The sequence below is a fragment of the Epinephelus lanceolatus genome, chromosome 23 (genome assembly GCF_041903045.1).
Source record: "Epinephelus lanceolatus isolate andai-2023 chromosome 23, ASM4190304v1, whole genome shotgun sequence".
Lineage (NCBI taxonomy): Eukaryota > Metazoa > Chordata > Actinopteri > Perciformes > Serranidae > Epinephelus > Epinephelus lanceolatus.
Window position 1 is genome coordinate 37,987,525 of NC_135756.1, and position 21,634 is coordinate 38,009,158.

At 43.1% G+C, this 21,634-nt stretch overlaps 1 protein-coding gene across 1 annotated transcript in view; it reads left to right on the plus strand.

Annotated features, from left to right (window-relative positions):
• LOC144461762 (putative ferric-chelate reductase 1) overlaps positions 1 to 21,634 on the plus strand; it is a 113,008-nt gene that overhangs the window by 47,616 nt on the left and 43,758 nt on the right. The window contains exons 3-5 of the mRNA XM_078165165.1: positions 2,407 to 2,522; positions 2,935 to 3,021; positions 21,369 to 21,460. Of these exons, the coding sequence (XP_078021291.1) occupies positions 2,415 to 2,522; positions 2,935 to 3,021; positions 21,369 to 21,460 (287 nt within the window). The 5' untranslated portion in view covers positions 2,407 to 2,414. The remainder of the gene's footprint in view (positions 1 to 2,406; positions 2,523 to 2,934; positions 3,022 to 21,368; positions 21,461 to 21,634) is intronic.

Consider the following 21,634-nt stretch of genomic DNA (forward strand, 5'->3'; position numbering starts at 1 on the left):
TCAAAAACCCAAATCACAAGGCGGCTTAGATGTACCACATTTTTACCATTACTCCTGGCAAATCAACTGCAGTATATATACAAGTGGACACACTCCAATCACTCAGACCACACCTGGCTAGACATAGAACAAACACTCTGTAAAGACATCCAGATTTCAGATACTCCATTTCTCAGTCAATCGATCAAACGCCATTCATGTTTCAATGCAATAACAATAGCGTCGGCTCTGACAGCCTGGTGGAAATTTCATAAAATCACCAACTCTTCTCTCTCACTATCCAGTTTCACCCCCATTTGGAATAATCCTGACTTCTTGAGCAACAAAAAAACACTCAACTTACTAGGGCTGTACCCAAATATTCAGATATTCGAATATTCATTTCTATGGGTAGATATTCGTTATGAAAATCTGGTATTCGATATTTGTTTTTTTATTTACTTTTTTTTTTTTTTTTTTTTTTTTTTTTTTACATATTTTTTTGGTGCTAAATGTCTTTTTGTTGTTGGTAAATGTAGGTCAATAAAAATCAAAACTTTTAAATTGCATTGTTAAAAATGTGAAAATATAGCCTACCAACTGAGCTTGTGCGCACGGCACGCTTGAGCACATCCGTCTGAGGCTGTGGATCAATGCCAAGTTTTACCACTTTATCACTATTCCCTCTAACTTGTAACTGTTTTTTCATTATCTTTTGAATTTAATATGAATTATGGAACCGTTTTTGTCAACGGTTGTTTCCCCTGTTTTGTACAATAAATTATTGTTTAAAGTTTCAACAAGTTTCTTTTGGAGTGCGTGACAAGTGTGTTTTGAAAATGACCGCGGACTGTCACCTGCTCAACGCATCAGTACCTTTGGATGCCATGACAGTAATAGATTATAGATTAATAGATTATAATAATAATAATGTCAAAATATCATTTACAGACCAATTTAACAGACGATCACTGCTGCCCGACCCGCAGGTCCATTTGCGGGTCCCGCGGGTTGCAGGTCGACCTGCGCATCACTACTCAGCTCAGTCTATAAAGGCTGTACACAACAGTAAGGCTATAGACATTATATTCTATTCAGGCCGGCAGAACCAGCAGCGCATCGGCTCTACAGTGCATGGCAATGCTGATTAACCATTCAACCAGTGTCCGCCAGCAACCAATTACTTGCAGAGGCTTCCTACAACTTGTTTCAACGGTTCCAATGTAATCAGAAGACAAATTAAACAGGATGACAGGATGGGATTATTTTTGTGGGAGTGGGATGGGACAGGACTGAAAATCGACTCCCATGTCACCCTCTAATGCCAAGTGCTATATTGTAGGCAACTGGACTTGCTTGAGTTCATTGAAGATGTTTGTTTTATCCAAGAGAGTTCTTCAGATCTAATGGACTGGTGCAGAGTTGCAGGGTTTAAACCCTGTGTGGGTGTGAATTCTTATAGAGTTGTTGATGTCACATGCTGCTCATGATTGCTCTTGGGGAGTTCATCCCATGCACTATGGACTCCCCAATGATACACAAGGAAGGAGCACCACTCAGACTCATCATCAGCAGCATCAACTTGGTTACTTACAACATCTTAAAACACTTAGCTGTTAGAGGTGAGAGGTTTTCAAGAAACTCAAACAACTCCAGCTGCCTGAGATATATATACCATACTACTAAGGGTTCAAGGGGCCCCAAAGCTAGAGACACTGTTTGAAGTGACTGTTGTGAGCATTTCCCATTGGAAAGTCACAGGGCTCAGGCAAATTTAGCAACGTCACATCACTTATCTTTTGCTCCTGATCCTTAAAATGGAGTTCTGCTTATACTGAGTCTAATTAAATATCTATTTTGATCATTTTTGTTCATTTTTTTAATGTAGGCACAATGCATACTTAGGCTCCAGTAAACTTACATTAAAGTGAGTAGTCTGACAACAAAGTAACTCTGGTTCAAGAAGAATACTGCACATAACCTGCGATGTTTCCTTTGGTGATTTCCCATACTGTATGCCATGCTAGTATGAGGGGGTAGATTTCCCATACCGTATGCTATGCTAGTATTAGGGGGTATCATAATTGTTTCAGAAATCAAATAGGGAATTTTGTATAAGGCTTATGGGGCTTACATGTATGTGTATGTGGTCTTCTTTTTTTTTTTTGCGCAGTGGACAGTACAGTTTGACAAGCTTAACCACAATGTAAAGGTACTTTTAGCATCACATCCCTCTGGTTCTATTGACTGCACTAGTTTCCAATAGGATATTTAATTACTGGTCTCAAATGTTGTCAATTATCCAGAGTCAGCTCAAAGAGATAAGTTTTGTGTTGGGACAATGAGAAGAAATGGGTGATGCGTCATAAGAGGGTTTGGTGTGTGTTGGGAAGTGGGCAGTATTCCAACATTAAATTGTGTTTTCAGGAGCACTGATGCTGATTGCTTGGATGACCACTGGATCACTGGGAATGATGGTGGCCCGATATCTGAAAGAAGTGACCAAAAGACAGAAGCTGTGTGGCAAAGATGTCTGGTTTCTGGTGAGACTTCATAGATACACCAGTGTACCATACACTAACTTTTTGCATATATATACCTCACATTTGATTTATGTCAGCATCTGTGCATCCATCCTGGCTTTCAATATGGCTGCAAGCTACCAAAAAAGGAAATAAATACATGCAACATATAGTCACATTTAAAGGGCATACATACATTTGCCATAAAAAGTCAAATGTGAAGATATCAGAAAGGTTCGGGGTGTGTTCTGTCTAATAGACTTGTTAGGTCTGAGAGTATTAGAGTGTTTCTGCTAAATGGGTCACTGTAGTAACACTAATCAGAGAGCTTGGTCCAAGCCTTTCCTCAGGTGCAGTTAATCATGCATATCTCCTGATCTCTGTATGTGTTCTGTTTGTGCAGTATCATGTTGCATTGTTTGTGATCCTCCAGGTCCACCTTGCAGTGATGAGTATGACGGTAGCAGCCACCATCATCGCCTTCATCCTCTCTTTCTCATACGTTAAAGCCTGGTCTGGGGTCAGTACACCAGCACTGCTGTTACACTGTTGAGGCATTGTCTTTTTAAGCAGTCTACTTTTTAGTGAATGGCATTGTTACCAGAATACACAAGGAGATGGCATGTTAATGCATTGTATTATAGTAATTCAAAATATTTATTAATTGCCATATGCAAAACAACAACCAGGCAGGAAAATCGCTCACCTTTCAGTGAAATTGGCCGTTTTGAATACAAAATAGGTGACCTATGTGAATCGCGTGCGGGCATTTCATGAGGGAAGTTGTCAGTCTCGTCCAATGGCAGATTGGCCATCGGGACATTCGGGACGAATCTCGATGGGCGGTCACCAAGTGGGCCGCTGGGGCTGGCCCGGTGAGACTAGTGAATGTTAAGCTAGTTGCTAGCTGTCAGTACTGTAATGCGTGTCGGGAGGAGCAGCTAGCACACCTAATGGCTGACGGCGCCCCAGACTAACGTCCAAGAACACAAAATTGAAGCCACAAAATATCTCCAACATGCTTATCTGTAGTGATCCAAGTGTCCTTAAGCCTTTGAGCTCTGTTTTTAGCCTCACTGTAGCCTGTGGCTCTGACTGCTTCTCTGTGCTCTGCGCTCACGTGTGCACACTTGCGCGAGACAAGCAAAAGCATGAGCTTTGCTTACCCGTGTCTACATCGCGTGACACGTGCACCGCAGGGGGAGACAACGGTAAACACAGTAGCTAAAAAATAATTTGCACTACGGTCTTTTAGCAAAGGACAGCCCAACATGTCGGAAGACTTTGAAATTGAGGAGGAACAGCATTTCTTTGTTGAGCCGTATTTGTTTGAACCCGAGTATACGGACGCGGAACTCAGGCTACTGGACGAAGCAGCCGACGCAGCTCATGAGCCTCAGCCAGCCGCAGAATACCGGAGTCGAGCACTGGAAACCTGGTGGTGTAGTTGTTTCAAATGCAAAGCAATGCCAACAGATGAGGAAAGTCTTTGCTGCTCAGACTGGGAATTGGCGATGCCTGCACTTGAGAATCTGGACATCAGTACTGACAAGACTGCTGCTCTTCAGAGACCGTGCATCACCGATCACCTTGAGCGCGCACATGTGAGCGCAGAGCACAGAGAAGCAGTCAGAGCTACAGGCAACAGTGAGGCTAAAAACAGAGTTCAAATGACGTTTTTCGAAGCAACTTTTTATGTTGGAGTTTCAGGACACTTGGATCACTACGGATGAGCATGTTGGAGATATTTGGGAGTTTCAATTTTGTGTTCTTGGACGTTAGTCTGGGGACCTAGCAGGGGCCAGGTCTCGTATCCTTCTCACCTTTTTCACCCCTGACCCATTTTCATGCCTGAACAACAGGGAAGCAGTTGTTAGTAATAGAAGATCACAGGCACCATCCAACAATGTTTGGCTGTCGCGGCTGTGGCTCAGAGGTACGTCCAATAACCCGAAGATAGGTTGTTTGATCCCCAGCTCCTCCAGCCTGCATGTCGAAGTATTGTTGGGCAAGATACTAAAACCCAAATTTATCCCAGTGGTTGTTCCATAGGTGTGCGAGTGCATGTGAGTAGTTACAGAGTAGCATCTGGCACCTTGTATGGTAGCCTCAGCCACAAGTTAGGTGAATGTGACATGTAGTGTTAAAGTGCTTTGAGTGGTTGAAAAAGTAGAAGAGCACCATCACCACCACCACCAAGTGCAGTCAGGTTAAGGTGTTCTCATTGTATTTAGTGTTTCTTTTACTTCCTGAGTTTTCCCGCCTTTGTTAATTACCTCATGTGTTTCACCTGTGTCTTGTTCCACTCACCTATGTGTAGTTAGTAATCAACCCTTGTGTATTTAAAGCCCAGTGTGTGCTCTGGAAATGGCAGGAAATAACACCCACACACATACACACACGGAAAGTTAAGAGGAGTATAGGAATGTTTTGCAGTGCTGTGTCATTGTTGCGGTATGTGAAGTTGTAAGCTGTGTCTTCAATAAACCCACAAGGCTGTAAGACTGACCTTGAGTCATAGAGTCTTCCTTCAACACCAACAGGCACCTGACAGTGTATGCAGGCCCCCTCATCAATAACCCATGGGGTTGAAGGGGTTCTGGAGGAGGGAACCAGTGAACTGGTTCCAAAGGGCTTGGTCTTAGAAACATGGAAGGTCCAACCTGATCTCACAGAAATACATGAAATGACCACGACCTCTTAACACCGCATTCAGTGGTGGCAGCATGTAATGGGTTGAAATTACGTGCTGCCACCACGAAAACAATGCCAATGTAAAGTCTCTCCCGTGGTGGACACACGGATTCCCTGATTCAATCACGTCACGTCAACCTCGTTTTCCTCAATGATATCTTTAACATTCCTGTATACACACAAAAACGCGGAAATGTTCTTGATATTAAAACGGCAAATACATTCCCCTGTTATAATTTCCCACCAATAATAATAATAATGATAATAACGTGATAGTTCGGCTGTTCTAGATATTTGTTATAGCCTATTCAAATATTCAATCCCAAAAACGCCGTTTCTAGAGAACTTGCTAAAATATCTGAAATGAACCATCATGCCTACTTTTTCTTAACATATTTCATCTAGGTGCAATGTCATTACTAGTTCAGCTTTACTAGACATTTGATATACTCAGTAGATGTATCTTTTTACGACCCTGTTTTACAACAAGCCGCAAAAAACCTACCGTCCCAAAAACGCCGTTTTTAGAGCACTATCTAAAATAACTACGATTAGCCAATATCCTTGCTTTTTTTCTTAACATAGTCCATCTAGGTGCAGTGTAATAACTACTTCAGCTTTACTAGATATTAGATTTATTCAGTAGATCTAGCTTTTTACAACCCTATTTTACATGCCGCAAACGAACCTACTGTCCCAAAAATGCCGTTTCTAGTGTATTAGCTAAAATATTGAAAATTAGCAGACATCTTTACTTTTTCTTACCATAGTTCATCTAGGTGGAGTGTAATAACTAGTTCGGCTTTACTTGATATTAGATATATTCAGTAGATATATCTTTTTACAACCCTATTTAGAGCCCTACTTTGCAAATCAGAAGAACTACAACTATGTTGCTGATATGTATCAAACTGCATGGCGCGGTCCCAGGGAATTGTAGTTTTTTAAAACTCTAAGTGTTTTTCCCAGATTTGGAAGTTGTAAATATTGAATTGAGAGTACACTGTGGACTTTAAGGGGATGGTAAACACATTTGTGAAATCAGATTTTAAATATCTAATTTCTAAATGGGTGAAAATTAATTTTATCTATATTTTATCCATATCTGACAGCACCCACAGTTGTTGACTACACTCACATGATAGCTGAGGTCAAGAGCTCTCTATAACAGTCTGTACCCCCTTTCGTTGCTGAGTTATAAGCCCTCAAACATGCACTGAGGTCAAGGTTCAAAGGTCAATGGCTGAAAGCAGGAGCCATGTAAAATCTTCATACTGACATATGTTACTCTCCAGGTTGAGACCTTTCCAATGATGTATTTGGTTTAGCTCTACGACGAAGTTTAGATTTTTTCATTTTTTGGACACAAGCCATGCCAGGTGTAGTTTCAGAGAGCACTTTGAAGGCCCCGTGTATAAAATGAGTTTTGTTTGTTTCTTTGCTTGTTTTTATCTATTTACTGTAGATAGTTACTAAAATGAGTCATCCTCAGACAATACAATACTACTAAAAAGTAAAACCAATAATAACAATAATGAAATAAGCAAAAATAATATTAAAATCATATTGAAATGTTAAAATCTATTTACAGAGTGGAATGGTAGCCTAATAGATAACTTAGATAATATTTATTATTGTTTAGACACTTTATTATTGCTTAGATACTATTTAGCCTATTATTGTATTTACTTTTAGCATGTTCTACTTTTGAGTAATTTCCGAGAAGTTATGATAAAAAAAATAAAAAATTACAGACTATAGGAGACAGCCTCTTCATTGTCTCACATCAATTAATTAACACGATTTGTCGGCTTTTTATAATGCCTTTTTTTTTTTTTTTTTGCTGCTGTCTCCAGTTGAGAGTGGTGATTTGCTAAATACATTCTACAATAATAATTAGATTAACATTTGGTCTATAATATTGTTGGCTATATTACGCATTTTAATTAAAAAAAAAAAACAGAAGAATAAAAGAAATAAACACCGAAATAATTACTTTTTTTATTGATACTCCTCTCTGACACACACACACACACACACACACACATTGAACACGCGATTGAATGAATGAATGAATGAATGAATGAATGAATGAATGAATGAATGAACGAACATTGGAAGTGGTTCAGCCGCAGTCCTGCCGGCTGGCTCACATTTGTTTTTTATTACTAACAAAATGTTTTATATTGACCGTATGAATGGTTTCGTTTTCAAATAAATATTTGGAAACGAAAATATGCTTTGGTGTACTTTTACAGAGTTTTGCAATATGTATATAGCCTACCTGTATCAAAATGTGTAATTTTCAGCAGCTTTGGTGTACTTTTACAGAGTTTTGCAATATGTATATAGCCTACCTGTATCAAAATGTGTAATTTTCAGCAGCGGTTTGTGTGACAGCTGCCACGGTCGGACGTATAACCAGCGGGGCAGCCGTTCTGTGGCGCTGGCTTGAGGTCCACTCTCCCCTGGTGGAGTGGAGGGTGGCCGGGTTGCCAGGGGCAGACGGCTCCATGTGATGGTGTTTCCTCTCTGGTTCTTCCGTGCTCAGCCTTATTTTTATCTTCTTATTTATTTATTTATTACTGGCGTTTGGATTCAGTTACGGCAGACGGATGGCAATCTGAAATGGAATGAAGCCCACAGACGGCGGACAGCAGCTACAAAACAGTAGTGGAACGCGCCCCATCCGCCCACAGCACAATGCTCTTAAAGCCCCACGCTATCAAAAGCTGGCAAAATACATTTATTTTATTTTATGGCCTTGACATTAACCTGTCATATTGTTGAGTTATCAAGGACACTTCCGCGTTTTTGTGTGTATACAGGAATGTTAAAGATATCATTGAGGAAAACGAGGTTGACGTGACGTGATTGAATCAGGGAAGAGGACCCTAAGTGACTTTACATTGGCATTGTTTTCGTGGTGGCAGCACATAATTTCAACCCATTACGTGCTGCCACCATGGAATGCAGTGTTAATAGGTCGTGGTCATTTCACGTATTTCTGTGAGATCAGGTTGGGAAGGTTGGATGGACCCTCAAAGTCTTTAGGAGCATGGGCCAGCAAATCTTGGTGCCATCTTGTGTGACTCCAGGCGTAGGGGAAGGTCTCTGGTGGAAAGCTAGACTCTCTGGCCAACCCTGTAGCAAGCAGATTGAGAATGGCATTGGTCATCTAACTGTTTATAGCGGCAGGAGGTGTGTAGGAGTGCTGCTCAGGCCCTTCTGCAGGTGAGGTGACAGCGGCGCACCAAGGCCTGAGCAGATGGTACCACAACCTTCTCCTCAAGCTCAGGAAACAGAGGTGGCTTATACCATACACACACTGGAAGGGGGAGAGACCTGTGGCTGAGACAGAGAGAGAGTAATGTGCATACTCAATCCAAATCAAGCGCTTGCTCCAAAAGCATGGATTCTGAAACACTGCACAGCAGCGTCCTGTCTCAAGCTCCTAGTTGTAACATTCTGTCTGGCCACTGGGGGTGGAATCCAGAAAATAGGTGGAAGATAGGAAGATAAGATGCAGACGAAAAACATGAGAAAACACAACTCCCCTCTGCCGTTTCCTTGGCAGAGGGGAGGTTAAGCAGAGGGACAAAATGAACCATTTTAGAAAATTGATCCACAGTGGTGAGTGTAACTGTGTTACCTTCAGAGAGAGGCAGTCCAGTGACAAAATCTATGGAGATGTGTGACCAGGGTTGCTGGGCAGAGGTGTAACAAACTGGGAGGCTGCTGGCGGGAGATCTTGTTTTGGGCACAGGTGGGGCAAGCAGCGTTGAACTCCTGGATATCTTCCTTCAGAGTATGTCAGGAGACACTGCAGTAGGAGGCTGACAGTGCAGGCAACCCCTGGATGATTAAGGTTGGAAGAATGCCCCCACTGCAGGACTTGGGAACATAGTGTGGGCACACAATAGAGTCTATTCACAGGGCAGCCTTCAGGAGTCTTCACTCCCTCCAGCACTCGTCCAGCCTCATCAGCAATGTCCCACGTCACAGCTCCATTGACACAAGAGGGTGGCAGAATGGTGGCAGGGGAGCAGAAGGTGTCCTCAGGCTCGAACTGATGGGACAGGGCATCTGGCTTGATGTTCCAGGAGCCAGGGCATTAGAACAAGGTGAAATCAAATTGATTGAAAAAAGTGCCCATCTGGCTTGCCGAGAGTTTAGTCTCCTAGCAGTCCTAATATATTCTAGGTTCTTGTGATTAGTCCACACCAGAAATGGCTGCTCAGCCCCCTCCAGCCAATGGCTCCATTTCTCAAAGCCAGCTTGACGGTCAACAGCTCCCAGTTGCCAACATCATAGTTTCTTTCAGTAGAGGATAGTTTCCAGGAAAAAAATAAGCACAAAAGACCTCGATGCAGTGGCGGTTCTAGGCCACTTTCAATGGGGGGCCAAGCTAGGGCCAGTCCTTTTGATACAGGGGCACATACAAGTACGGTCAAATATCTAAGTCTGAACAATAAGATATATATATATATATATATATATATGTGTGTAGGGGGGTCCGGGGGCATGCTCCCCCGGGAGAAAATGTTGTATTTAATTTAAAGGCATCAATCTGGTGAATTCTGAGAGCAAATGGCAGAATATGCCTAGATTTCAACATCTTTGTGCTTTTTATGTGTGAAAAATGTTCTGTTTTTACTGATAAAAACACTAGTGGTATGTTATGGTGAAGGGTTACACTTAAAATACGGCTAAGTATTAGTGGTTAAACATTTCAGTAATCAAAAGAAAAATGACTGATGTACTGATCTGCCTCTGGAGGGCTATTTTAATATTTAAAATCATGGGCAGACAAAATATTCTTTTAAAACTCTCACACTCACAAGTACAGTTCCAGATATGCAAAGCAATACAAAATACGCAAAACGAAAGGAAAACAAAAGGTGAGATTCAAATAAATTACACACAAACAGGCACAAATTACTGCTTTCCTCCCTCCCTCTCGATTTGCAAGTACAGCACCCTGAATCAGAGCATTTCAAAAGCCCTCTGGTAATTGAATGCCTCTGGGACAGGCCCATTTATGGCAACCCACTGGATCCGTGGCGTGCGCGATCCGGCCGAGGCGCGGGTGCCAGAGCTAACAGCAGCCATTCAAGAAGCTGCTCCACCAGCTGCGGCCTAGAAGCGGCTCGGCTTGGCGCTCTGCTCCGCTAAAATTACGTGCCGGGTCTATTTCTGACGGCGCGTCAATTTGCACAGACCAAATGAGTCAAACAGGGAGTCAGGCGCAGAAAAGACGAGAGTATCCGGTTGATTTTCAAAATAAAAGACCCATGAGAACTCCGGATCGTATTTCACATCGCTACATCAACATGATGTGACAGGCATGAGTCAAATGAAAAGGAAAAAGTTGTGAGAGCTTACCTCAATGGTGCTCTATGTTGCTGTGCAGGCTCAGAGTTGTCTTAAATACAGCCGCACAATTCTCTACTGATGTTTTCTGGGTGTTTTCAAGAATGCTCACGAAGTGGATGTCAGTATTCCTCAATATTCCACTTAGAAATGTGGTCTGCTCTATCAACTCAGGCTCACATTAGTGCTAGGAGAGCGACGTCTGTGGTGAGGCCGGGGAGGGTGAGGGGGAGGGAGGGGGGAGCCAAAGAATTCTCAGGAGGTGCTCCAGCCAGTGCGTTACAGAGTGACGTTCATTTACCGGAGGCATTTTATATCTGGCCAATTTCTGGAGACTGTGGCAGGGCAAATTAGTCAGTGTATGGGAAACACTGTATTTAAACACTAGAAAACTCAGGCCCTTTTCCTTCTTGTGTGGTCCGACCGGCAACCTGTTGAGACGATTTAGTTCCGCGTTCCCCCTCCGACTCCTCGGCAGGGGGGCCAGAGGGGGAGCCGGACTCGGAGTTACGGGGGCACTGGCCCCTGCTGGCCCCCGTCCAAAACCGCCATTGCCTCGATGATGAACTGGAGCATAGGATCTGGCAAGGTGAGAAGAGGAGCAGAAGAGAACTACTGCTTAATAGGAATGGAAAGCCTCCTCAGCTTGAGAATTCCACATAAACTTGGTTCCTGCAAATGTGAGAGCATGGAGAGGGGATGCAACAGAGCTATAGTTTCTGATGAAGTGTCTGTAGAAGTTTGCAAAACCCAAGAATCTCTGCTACTGCTTTCTGTCTATGGGAAGAGGCCAATTAGTGACCACACTAACCATATCAGGGTCCATCTGGAAGCTACCAAGTGCCACAATGAACCCCAAGATGGATACCGACTGCTGGTGGAATTTCCACTTTTCAGATTTCACAAACAGCTGATTCTCCCGCAGCCATTGAAGAATCCATCTGACATACTGGACATGCTCCTCCTCAGACTTGGAAAAAATCAAGATGTCATCAAGGTGCGTGAAAACAAACTTGTTCAACATGTTTCTTAGAACATCATTAACTAGGACCTGACAAAACTGCTGGGGCATTAGTAAGACCAAATGGCATGAGAGATACTCATAGTGGCCACAAGGAGTGTTAAAGGCCGTTTTCCAAATTTGATGATATGCATTCCTCAAATCCAGTTTAGAGAAAATGGATGCCCACTGAAGCAGCTCAAAAGCTAAGGAAATAAGTGGAAGATGATACCTGTTCTTGATCATGACATCATTCAGGCCTCTGTAGTCGATGCATGGGTGCAGGGACTTGTCCTTATCCACAAAAAAGAACCCTACACCAGCAGGAGAAGAGGAAGGGTGGATGATACCAGCTGTCAAGGAACTCTGAATGTAATTGTTCATGGCGTCCCTCTCCAGGGCAGACAGGGAGAGGCAGCCTTTAGAATAAGAATAAGAGTAAGAATAACTTTATTCATCCCCAAGGGGAAATTCAATTATCTGTCAGCTCATCTATTATATGTCAAAGAATTATAAAGCCTGATGGCTGTTGGTATATAGGATCTTCTGTATCTCTCTGTCCTGCATCGAAGAGAGAGGAGCCGTCCACCACAGTTTTTTTGGTCCATCAAGGTGTTGTGGAGTGGATGATCTGGGTTATTCATGATGGCCTTGAACATCTTCAGTGTGCATCTCTCCACCACCTCCTTCAGTGTGTCCAACCTGACTCTAATCACAGAGCCAGCTCTTTTGACTAGTTTGTCCAGCCGCCTTGCATCTTTGTGTCTGATGCTTCCTCCCCAGCAGACTGCAGCATAAAACAACACACTTGCCACCACAGACTGATAAAACATCTGCAGCATCTTACTACAGATGTCGAGAGATCTGAGCTTCCTCAAGAAAAAGAGGCGGCTCTACCCCTTTTTGTAGAGAGCGTCTGTGTTTAGGGACCAGTCCAACTTATTATCCAGGTGTACACCTAGATACTTATAGCTTGGCACCACCTCAATGTCCACCCCACAGGTATTCACTGGCTGAAGAGGGGGCTTGGACCTGCGGAAATCTATGATCATTTCCTTGGTCTTTGAGGTGTTCAGGAGGAGACAGCTCTTGTGACTCCAGTCACTGAAGGCTTTTATCAGGTACCTATATTCAGACTCCTGCCCATTCCTGATACACGGCACAATAGCAGTGTCGTCTGAGTATTTCTGGATGTGGCAGGACTCAGAGTTGTATTTGAAGTCTGCCGTGTACAGTGTGAACAGGAATGGAGCCAGGACAGTCCCCTGTGGAGCCCCCGTGCTGCTCATTACGCCAGATTTCCACTGGATGCGTGTCCATTGCGGAATGGCAGCGCTGGTTATCCGCTGGGTGCTCTGCTGTCCATCAATACCCACCGGCTGCGTTTGCTGTGCGGAGCGGTGGAGCTCCGCCGGAAGACATCTCGGTGCACTGCCATGATTAACATCTCCTCGTCCATGGTGTCAACGGGGTGAAATGACGTCTGAAAACCTCTGACCTGTTGACTTCAGGCCTGCCTCTGCCCATTATGTAGTTTTCAAGGGAAATATGATCAGCCATGAACACTGTGTATTTTATTTTGAAAATTAACTGGATGTTTTATTTTGTTTCTGTGCACGACTTCCTGCCCCGCACGATCTGCTCTGTGCTGAATTGCTGCGTTGTGCTCCGGCATCCGGCAAAAATAGAAGTCCTGCGTATCTGTTGCAGAGGGCTCCAGAGTGCCGCAGCTGAGATGGAGCCGGAACGCAGCACAGCCGCAGCCGGTGGAACCCGCTGTGGCACCCGCCCCAACTGTAGACTGAGGTTGAAGATCTTGTGGAGAGGTTGACACAGTTGGGCAGCACAGTCTTTGAGGAGCCTTGGATACACACCATCTGGGCCAGCAGCCTTCCCAGAGCAAAGTCTTCCCAGCTCCAGACAGACAAGGGTGGAGGCACAGGTGTAAGGGGGGGGGGGGGGGTGGCTGCCACATTGAAGTTGTACACAAGTTGTGTAGGTGGAGTTGATGGAGGAGGAGGTGGAGAAGGAGGAGAAGGAGAAGCAGCATTGGAAGTGGGAGTGGCTCCCGTATTCAATCTATTGAAGAACGGATTGAGTTCATCAGCTCTTTCTGCATCACCCACCACTGGCTGTCTTTTCTTGTTGTTGTAACCAGAGATGGTGCTGACTTCTCTCCACATTTCACAGATGTTGCTGTGTTGTAGATTCCTCTCCAGTGTCTTTTTGTATTCTACCATTGCCATCTTAAGTCTCTTCTTCAACTCATGTTGCACTTGTTTGAGCCGTGCTTTGTCACCATCTCTAAAAGCTGTCTTCTTCTCATTGAGGATTGCCTTTATGTCACTGGTAATCCAAGGTTTGTTATTGTGGAAACAGCGTACAGTCTTTGTAGGTATGACTGTGTCTCTACAGAAGTTGATGTAATCAGTAAAACAGTCAACCTGTCTATCAGTGTCCATGATGTTCTCCTGTTTCCAGCAGCACATCCCAGTCTGTGCATTCAAAGCAGTCTCTTCCTTCGCAACTGAGTCTCAGTTTTGCACTAAAACATTACAGTACATTCTGGCCATGACAGACTCAGCAGAGTAAGACGCTGTATGAGTTAGAGGTCTGGAGGAATTCAGAGAAGTAGAAGTTCGGCTCACCAATGACCCACTCCTTATTGATGAGCCCAGTCTTTTACTGGACATGAAACATTCCTCTGGAGAGAGGCGGGTGTGCCCCAGCTGCATGGGTTCCTCCCCTCTGCGGGGAAGCACTGTGGTGCTGTTGCCCAATGTTGCTCCGTTGTCTGGTGTCCATTTCCTGACTGTGAGTTTAGTTGCAGGCAGAGGGAACACCAGAGAGATCACAGAAATCTGGGGAGTCAGAATTCTCAGGAGAAATTCTCTGTGAAACAGACACAAGGCAGGATAAAAGGCAAAAATCACTCTGACCCAATATTAGTGAGGTAGCCTAATCTATATGTGGATTGTGTTTCCTGAGACGGGGGTGACCCAAAATGAAAGGCACATCAGGTGAATCAGTGATTAACAATGAGAGTGATTACCTGACATAATGAGACTCAGAGCTGGAGTGCAGTGGGTGACGCAACAGATTAGGCGGCCGTCCAGAGCGTTGGCCTCCTGAGGATACTAATTAGGTTCCAGGATCAGCTGGAGCTGTTTAGCTAACCCCCGATCCATAAAGCTGTCATCAGCATATGAATCCACAAACACAGCCAGTTCCAGGGAGACATTGGAGGAGGTCAAATGAGCGTGAGTTAGAGGTCTGGCGGAATTCAGAGAAGTAGAAGTTTGGCTCATCAATAAGGAGTGGGCACTCCTTATTGATGAGCCCTGTCTTTTACTGGACATGAAACCAATAAATGACCCAGCTGCCAACAGTAGATGCACCTTCCTTGGGGCGGTGCTGTCATTCCTCTGGAGAGAGGCGGGTGTGCCCCAGCTGCATGGGTTCCTCTCCTCTGCTGGGAAGCACTGTGGTGCTGTTGCCCGATGTTGCTGGACCAGAAGAGGAGCCAGAAATGATGATGGTGGCTCAAATGAATGGTGGTCAAAGACCTTGCAGAGTGCCTCTGCAAAACTCTTGGCTGAGCGACGTGACAGATTGCTTGTCCTATTCTGCTGTAGCCCACTCTTGAGCTCTCCCTGTCAGATGGGTTATCATGAATGCGAGAGAAAGAGTGAGGTTGCACTTTAAAAGTCACAGAACAGAGTGACAGGAAGAAGCGACAAGTAGAGGGATCATCATCATACCTCTCAATACTAGGAAGAAAGGTCTCAGGGTGAAGAGAGGGTTTAGCCTCCCTTGGCTGAGGGGAGGGCTGAGCAGGTGGGGCCGCTGCTGTGGTGTTCAGGAGAGCAAGCATCTGATGCATCTGGGAGGATAGTTCTTGAAACTGGACTGTTATGGCAGTTTAGGAATTGTCCTGTCTGATGTGCAGCTCCTGCACTCCACTATAGAGGCCAGCTGCTGCTCATGATCATGAACTTTCCTCCCTTGAACATGAAGAGCTAAGCAAAGAGCGTCTTACTCTACTGAGTCTTCCATGGCCAGGTTGTACTGTAATGTTTTAGTGCAAAACTGAGACTCAGTTGCGAGCAATTTATCAAATCCAAATCTTTACTGAGGAGGTCAGGGGTCACACAAATGAAGGCAGTCAGCGAAGGCAGAGAAATCCATTCAGGGAAATCACACAAAAAGAAAAGTCCATAAATCCAAGCAGAGTCAAAATCCAAGGAATAAAACATGGGGATAAGGCTGGAAAGCATGAACACACTAGGGTGACAATGGCAATCTGGCAACTGAATGGGGGAAACACTGGGCTTTAAATACACAAGGGTTGATTTATACACAAATGAGTGGAACAAGACATAGGTGAAACACATAAGGTAATTAACAGTAGTGGGAAAACTAAAATTAACACAGGATACAATGAGAACACATTTCAAAATAAAAACACGAAGGGGACACAAACACATCAATCAATCAAACTTTATTTATATAGCGCCTTTCATACATCAAAAATGCAACCCCAAAGCGCATGAGCATAAACTTGACAGAATATCACAAAAATATTTAAAAATAGCATTTTGTGCATTTAGTCCTTCTAAGGCAAGCTCATTGGTTTAGTGTTGCCGGAGCCCACAGGAATGACTCCCTGCAACACTCTTTTTTTTCTCTGATTGAGTATCAGGTTATTTGCAGTTCACAGAATCTGGTCACAATTAACATATATTTTTAAATGCTTAAAGATCCATTCATCACTAATAGTGCATGTCATCCAAGAGAGACAATAAAAACTAAAGTAATGGTCAAAGTTGTCATATTGAAAATTTAAGGTGTGCTGATGGATTCACATCGTAGGCTCATACACTGAGTAATGTAACAAGTTAACTTTCCACCTCAAAAGTTGCCGGCAGTCGACTCAGTGAATTAAGTTCTTTTTTCTAAGATGGCAGCTGCTGCAAGAGCCAGCAAAACATCCTTTTATTTTATAGTTATTTATAGTTATAGTTTACTAATATATGTAAAACTCTCCACGATATGAACAGTGATTACATAAGCCCCAAAACCAGCCACAACTCAGCCCTGAGCAAGAGCAACAGTCCGCTATTGACCAACCAACAGACTGCAGCGTTCACAGATCCACCTTTTAGTACCAGATCTGTGTGCTTGGTACCCCAAAAGAAGGGTGACCAAAAATGAGGACACTACGTAACGGTTTCATTGGTACCATCCACAACTATTCACAGTGGAAACAGTAAAAAAGCGTACCTAACTGAACGGTACCGTACCGTACTGCTTGGTGGAAACAGGGCAATACAATGCCTCTAGCGTGTTCTGGGTTTGCACTGGGGCCTCCCACAAGTTGGACATGCTTGGAGCACCTCTAACGAGAGGCGCCCAGGAGGATCCTGATCAGATGCCTGAAATACTTCAACTGGCCCCTTCCAATGTGACGGAGCAATTGCTCTAATCAGAGCTCCCTCCAGACGTCTGAGCTCCTCACCCTATCTCTAAGGCTGGGCACCTACAGATGAAAGTCATTTTGGCAGCTTGTGTCTGCGATCTCATTATTTTTGGTCACTACCGCTGTGAGATTCCAAAGGACAGAGGGATATCATATGCTGTGAAGCCCTCTGAGGCAAATCGTGATTTGTGATATTGGGCTTCAGAAATAAAATTGAATTGACTTGACTTCACTTGAATTGAATTGAATTGAAATGAATTGAATTGAAATTGAATTTAAATACTCAAAGTGCATGACCGTAGGTGAGGGTTGGGACATTGATGGACCAAAAGATCAAAAGCTTCGCCTTCCTGCTTAGCTCTCTCTTCATCACAATGGTGCAGCACAACAAAGCTGACATTGGGCCAAACGTCTTATCCATGTCACACTCCATTTACTCTCAATCGTGAACAAGTCTCTGAGATACTTGAACTCCTTTGCTTGGGGTAGAATCTCTTTCCCACCTAGAGGGGGTAATCTACTGCTTTCTGGCAGAGAACCATGGCCTCAGACTTAGAGGTGCTGACTCTCATGTCGACCTCTTCACACTCAGATGCAAACCACCCCAGTGCATAGTGGAGGTCACAGTGTGATGAAGCCAACAGAGCCACATCATCTGCAAAAAGCAAAAATGCAATTTTGAATGTACTTGACGCTGTCTCAAAAGGTGGAGGAAGATGAAATGTTTAAAATCAGGTAGTTTGTTTCCACTAAAGCGGCTGGTGATAGCCATGTCTCAGTTTCCATAAAACTGGTCAAAAAAGTTTAAGAAAGATTTGTTTTAAAGCAGCATATCAGTCCTGTTGCCTTTAGATGGTTTCAGCCTTTCATAAACAGACTGATTGAAAGACATGCTTGCTTCAGCCACATTAAATGTTATATTTTGCTGATTTTAAGGCATCCACTTGCTTGGACTGTTCAAATAAATTAGTTAAGTTTTTTTTTCATAATTATTCTGTTATTGATGTTCAATGATATTAAACTGATGGTTCTACAGATTTTTTTTCAATAAAGATGGACAACATGACAGCCCCACAAAAGTGAAGCCAAAAAATCTGGATCGCCCCCTGGTGGACGGCTGCAGTGTAGGTCATAAACCCCACCTCCTCCATGTTACTGGGTGGGATATGGCCTAAACTAAAAATTCGAAATGTGCGTCAAATAATTTTTTTTTTTCACAAACACGGTTTCTGTCATTTCAGGTAGTTCTTATCACGCTACTGTTTGTTCAAGTGTTTGACTAAAACCAAAATAATAAAAAAAAAAAAAGATTTTAACCAAAGGGGGTTTGACATCATGACTGACAGCTGTGTGTATCAAACGGTGCCATCAATCATGATCAATGATGCTGCTTGCGATTGGTCAGATGGATGTAAGGGCTGGAACTTGATATGGTAGGGATCATGACTGTGCAGATTTTGGCTCCAAATTATGTCACCAGAGCATGATGGCATCAGCCTATCCAAGATATCTCTTAGACCCCACCCCAATTAGGCTACTTAAGGAAGTCTTACCTTTAGTTAACACTCACATATTAGACATGATCAGTATATATATCTCCATTAACAGGCTATGTACCACAGTCTTTTAAGGTAGCTGTACTTAAAGGAAAATTTTGGTTTATTTCAACCTGTCTCCTATCGTCCTAAATTTGTTTCAAGTGACTAGTGACATAAAAATAATAGTTAGCATGTTAGCCGTTAGCCTAGATACAGCTGGGGAGCATAGTAGCGTCAGACCTGTTAAAACGTAAGTGAACGGGCAACCTTCAAGTGCAAAGTTAGTCCACTAAACAAGCTTTTTTCCACAGGGACCGCCTCATATTGTTAGGATAAATGTCAGAGAACATATAGAAAACGACATGTAAATGTGTTGTCTTACCTTACCGGTGTGCTGCCATGTTTGTTTACCATCTAGCTCTGCTTTTGAAAGCGCAGCCGAAATATCGTGAGAACAAGCAGCCATCTCATACTGTGCCTGAAATCGCGCGAGAACAAGCAGCAACAGCTGGAAGGCAGAACCAGACAGTAGCCTGAAAAGTTCATTCATTTATTTTATGAAAGATTTATAGAATAATGGCTGACTTTTTGCCAGACTTCAACTTTGTGGAGGAGGAATTTGATTTTGCAGATTTTGATGGCCGCCCTTATTTATTTGAGCCAGAATACACTGAGGAAGAGCTTTGTGAAATTGAAGAATGGAGGAGAGAGAGAGGGGCGCAACAGGTAGAGGATGAGAGAGGAGGAATGGCTGCTGCAAAGCTGCGTAGCTCTGGAGATTGGTGGTGTACCTGTGGATGCTGTGCCCTAATGCCCACAGAAGAGGAATGCCTCTGTTGCAAGGAATGGGACCGGTTGCAGCCTTATTTTCAAGGTCTGGATGTGACCAAGGACGAGACACCTCCACCTGGAGTAGTATCCAGCTGGGCTTTATCTAGAGCTCGCGAGATATATTTCGGCCACGCTTTGGAAAGCAGAGCTAGATGGTAAACAAACATGGCAGCACACCGGTAAGGTAAGACAACACGTTTACATGTCGTTTTCTATATGTTCTCTGACATTTATCCTAACGATACAAGGCGGCCTTTGTGGAAAAAAGCTTGTTTAGTGGACTAACTTTGCACTTGAAGGTTGCCCGTTCACTTACGTTTTAACAGGTCTGACGCTACTATGTGCCCCGGTTGTATCTAGGCTAATGGCTAACATGCTAACTATTATTTTTATGTCACTAGTCACTTGAAACAAATTTAGGACGATAGGAGACAGGTTGAAATAAACCAAAATTTCCCTTTAAACCTCTTCTAAAAAAGCCCATCCTGGAGTTAGCCAACTATAGAGCAATATCTAATCTTTCCTTTGTTTCAAAAATCCTTGAGAAAGTAGTCACAGACCAGCTGTGTGACTTTCTCCATGATAATAATTTATTTGTAGAATTTCACTCAGTGCATCACAGCACCTCAGCACTAGTAAAAATTACAAATGATTTTCTGATTGCCTCAGACAAAGGACTTGCCTCTGTACTTGTTTTATTAGATCTTAGTGCCGCATGTCACACAATTGACCATCAAATTCTGCTTCAGAGACTGGAACATTTAATTGACCTTAAAGGTTCTGCACCAAGCTGGTTTACATCTTATTCACTGATTGAATTCAGTTCGGTCACGTTCATGATGAATGATCTTTACATACTAAGGTTTGTTTTGGAGTTCCACAAGTTTCTGTGCTCCGACCAATTTTATTAACTCTATATATGCTTCCCTTCGGTAACATAATTGGAAATCACTCTGTAAATTTCCATTTTTATGCATATGATACACAATTTTACTAATTGATAAGGCCAGAAGAAACGGATCAATTAACTAAACTTCAAAAATGCCTTAAAGACATAAAAACCTGCATGAGCTCCAATTTCCTTATGTTAAATTCAGACAAAACTGAAGTTATTGTTCTCAGCCCCAAACAACTGAGAAACTCTTTATCTGATGATATAGTTTCTCTGGATGGCATTGCTCTGCCCTCTAGCACTACCATAAGGAAACTCAGAGTAATATTTGATCAAGATTTGTCTTTTAACTCATATAAAACAAACTTCACGGACTGTGTTCTTTCATCTGTGTAATATTGCAAAAATTAGGCCTATCCTGTCCCAAAAGCATGCAGAAAAATTGGTCCATGCTTTTGTTACCTCTGGGCTGGATTACTGTTAATTCAGGTAGCTCTAATATGTCTTTAAAAACTCTCCAGCTAATCCAGGATGTGGCCACACGTCTACTGACAGGAACTAAGAAACAAGATCACGTTTCTCCTGTTTTAGCTTCTCTGCACTGGCTCCCTGTAAAATCCAGAAATTAATTTAAAATCCCTCTCCTAACTTACAAAGCTCTAAATGGTCAGGCTCCGTCATATCTAAGAGAGCTCATAGTGCCCTATTAAATCCCCAGAACACTGCACTCTTCCACTGTGATGGTCCAAAGGACAGAGGGATGTCATATGCTGTAAAGCTCTCTGAGGCAAATTGTGATTTGTGATATTGGGCTTTATAAATAAGATTGATTGATTGATTGATTGATATTTGGGTTTCATTTTTGTACTGGGAAGGGAAGTGGAGAAGAGTTGTCCATATTTGTAAACAGTCTGTACTTTAATGTTGCACTTAAATGTTACCCTTATTTTGTCCCAATATTCTTCAAATATTATCCTTTGATACATATTTTAGCCATTGGAAGTAAATGTTGTGATAGGATCATTGCACTGAATGCTGTGTTGCTGTGTGCTGCTTTCAGGGAGCCCATGCTGTGTTAGGCTGCCTGGTAATGATCATTTCATTCTTCCAGCCCATACTGGCTCTACTGCGCTGTGGACCACAACATCCACGGTAGGTTTGCCTTCTGTGTGTGACAACTTCAAGTCCTCAAATTTAAATAGCACAATGGGTCAACAGTTGTCAGTGCTCTGCCGAAGAAGACACATCATTACCTCAAATAGTTAAGTGTAAAATTATAAAAGAAAAAAGGAAAAAAAAAACAGAAACAAAACAAACAAAAACAGT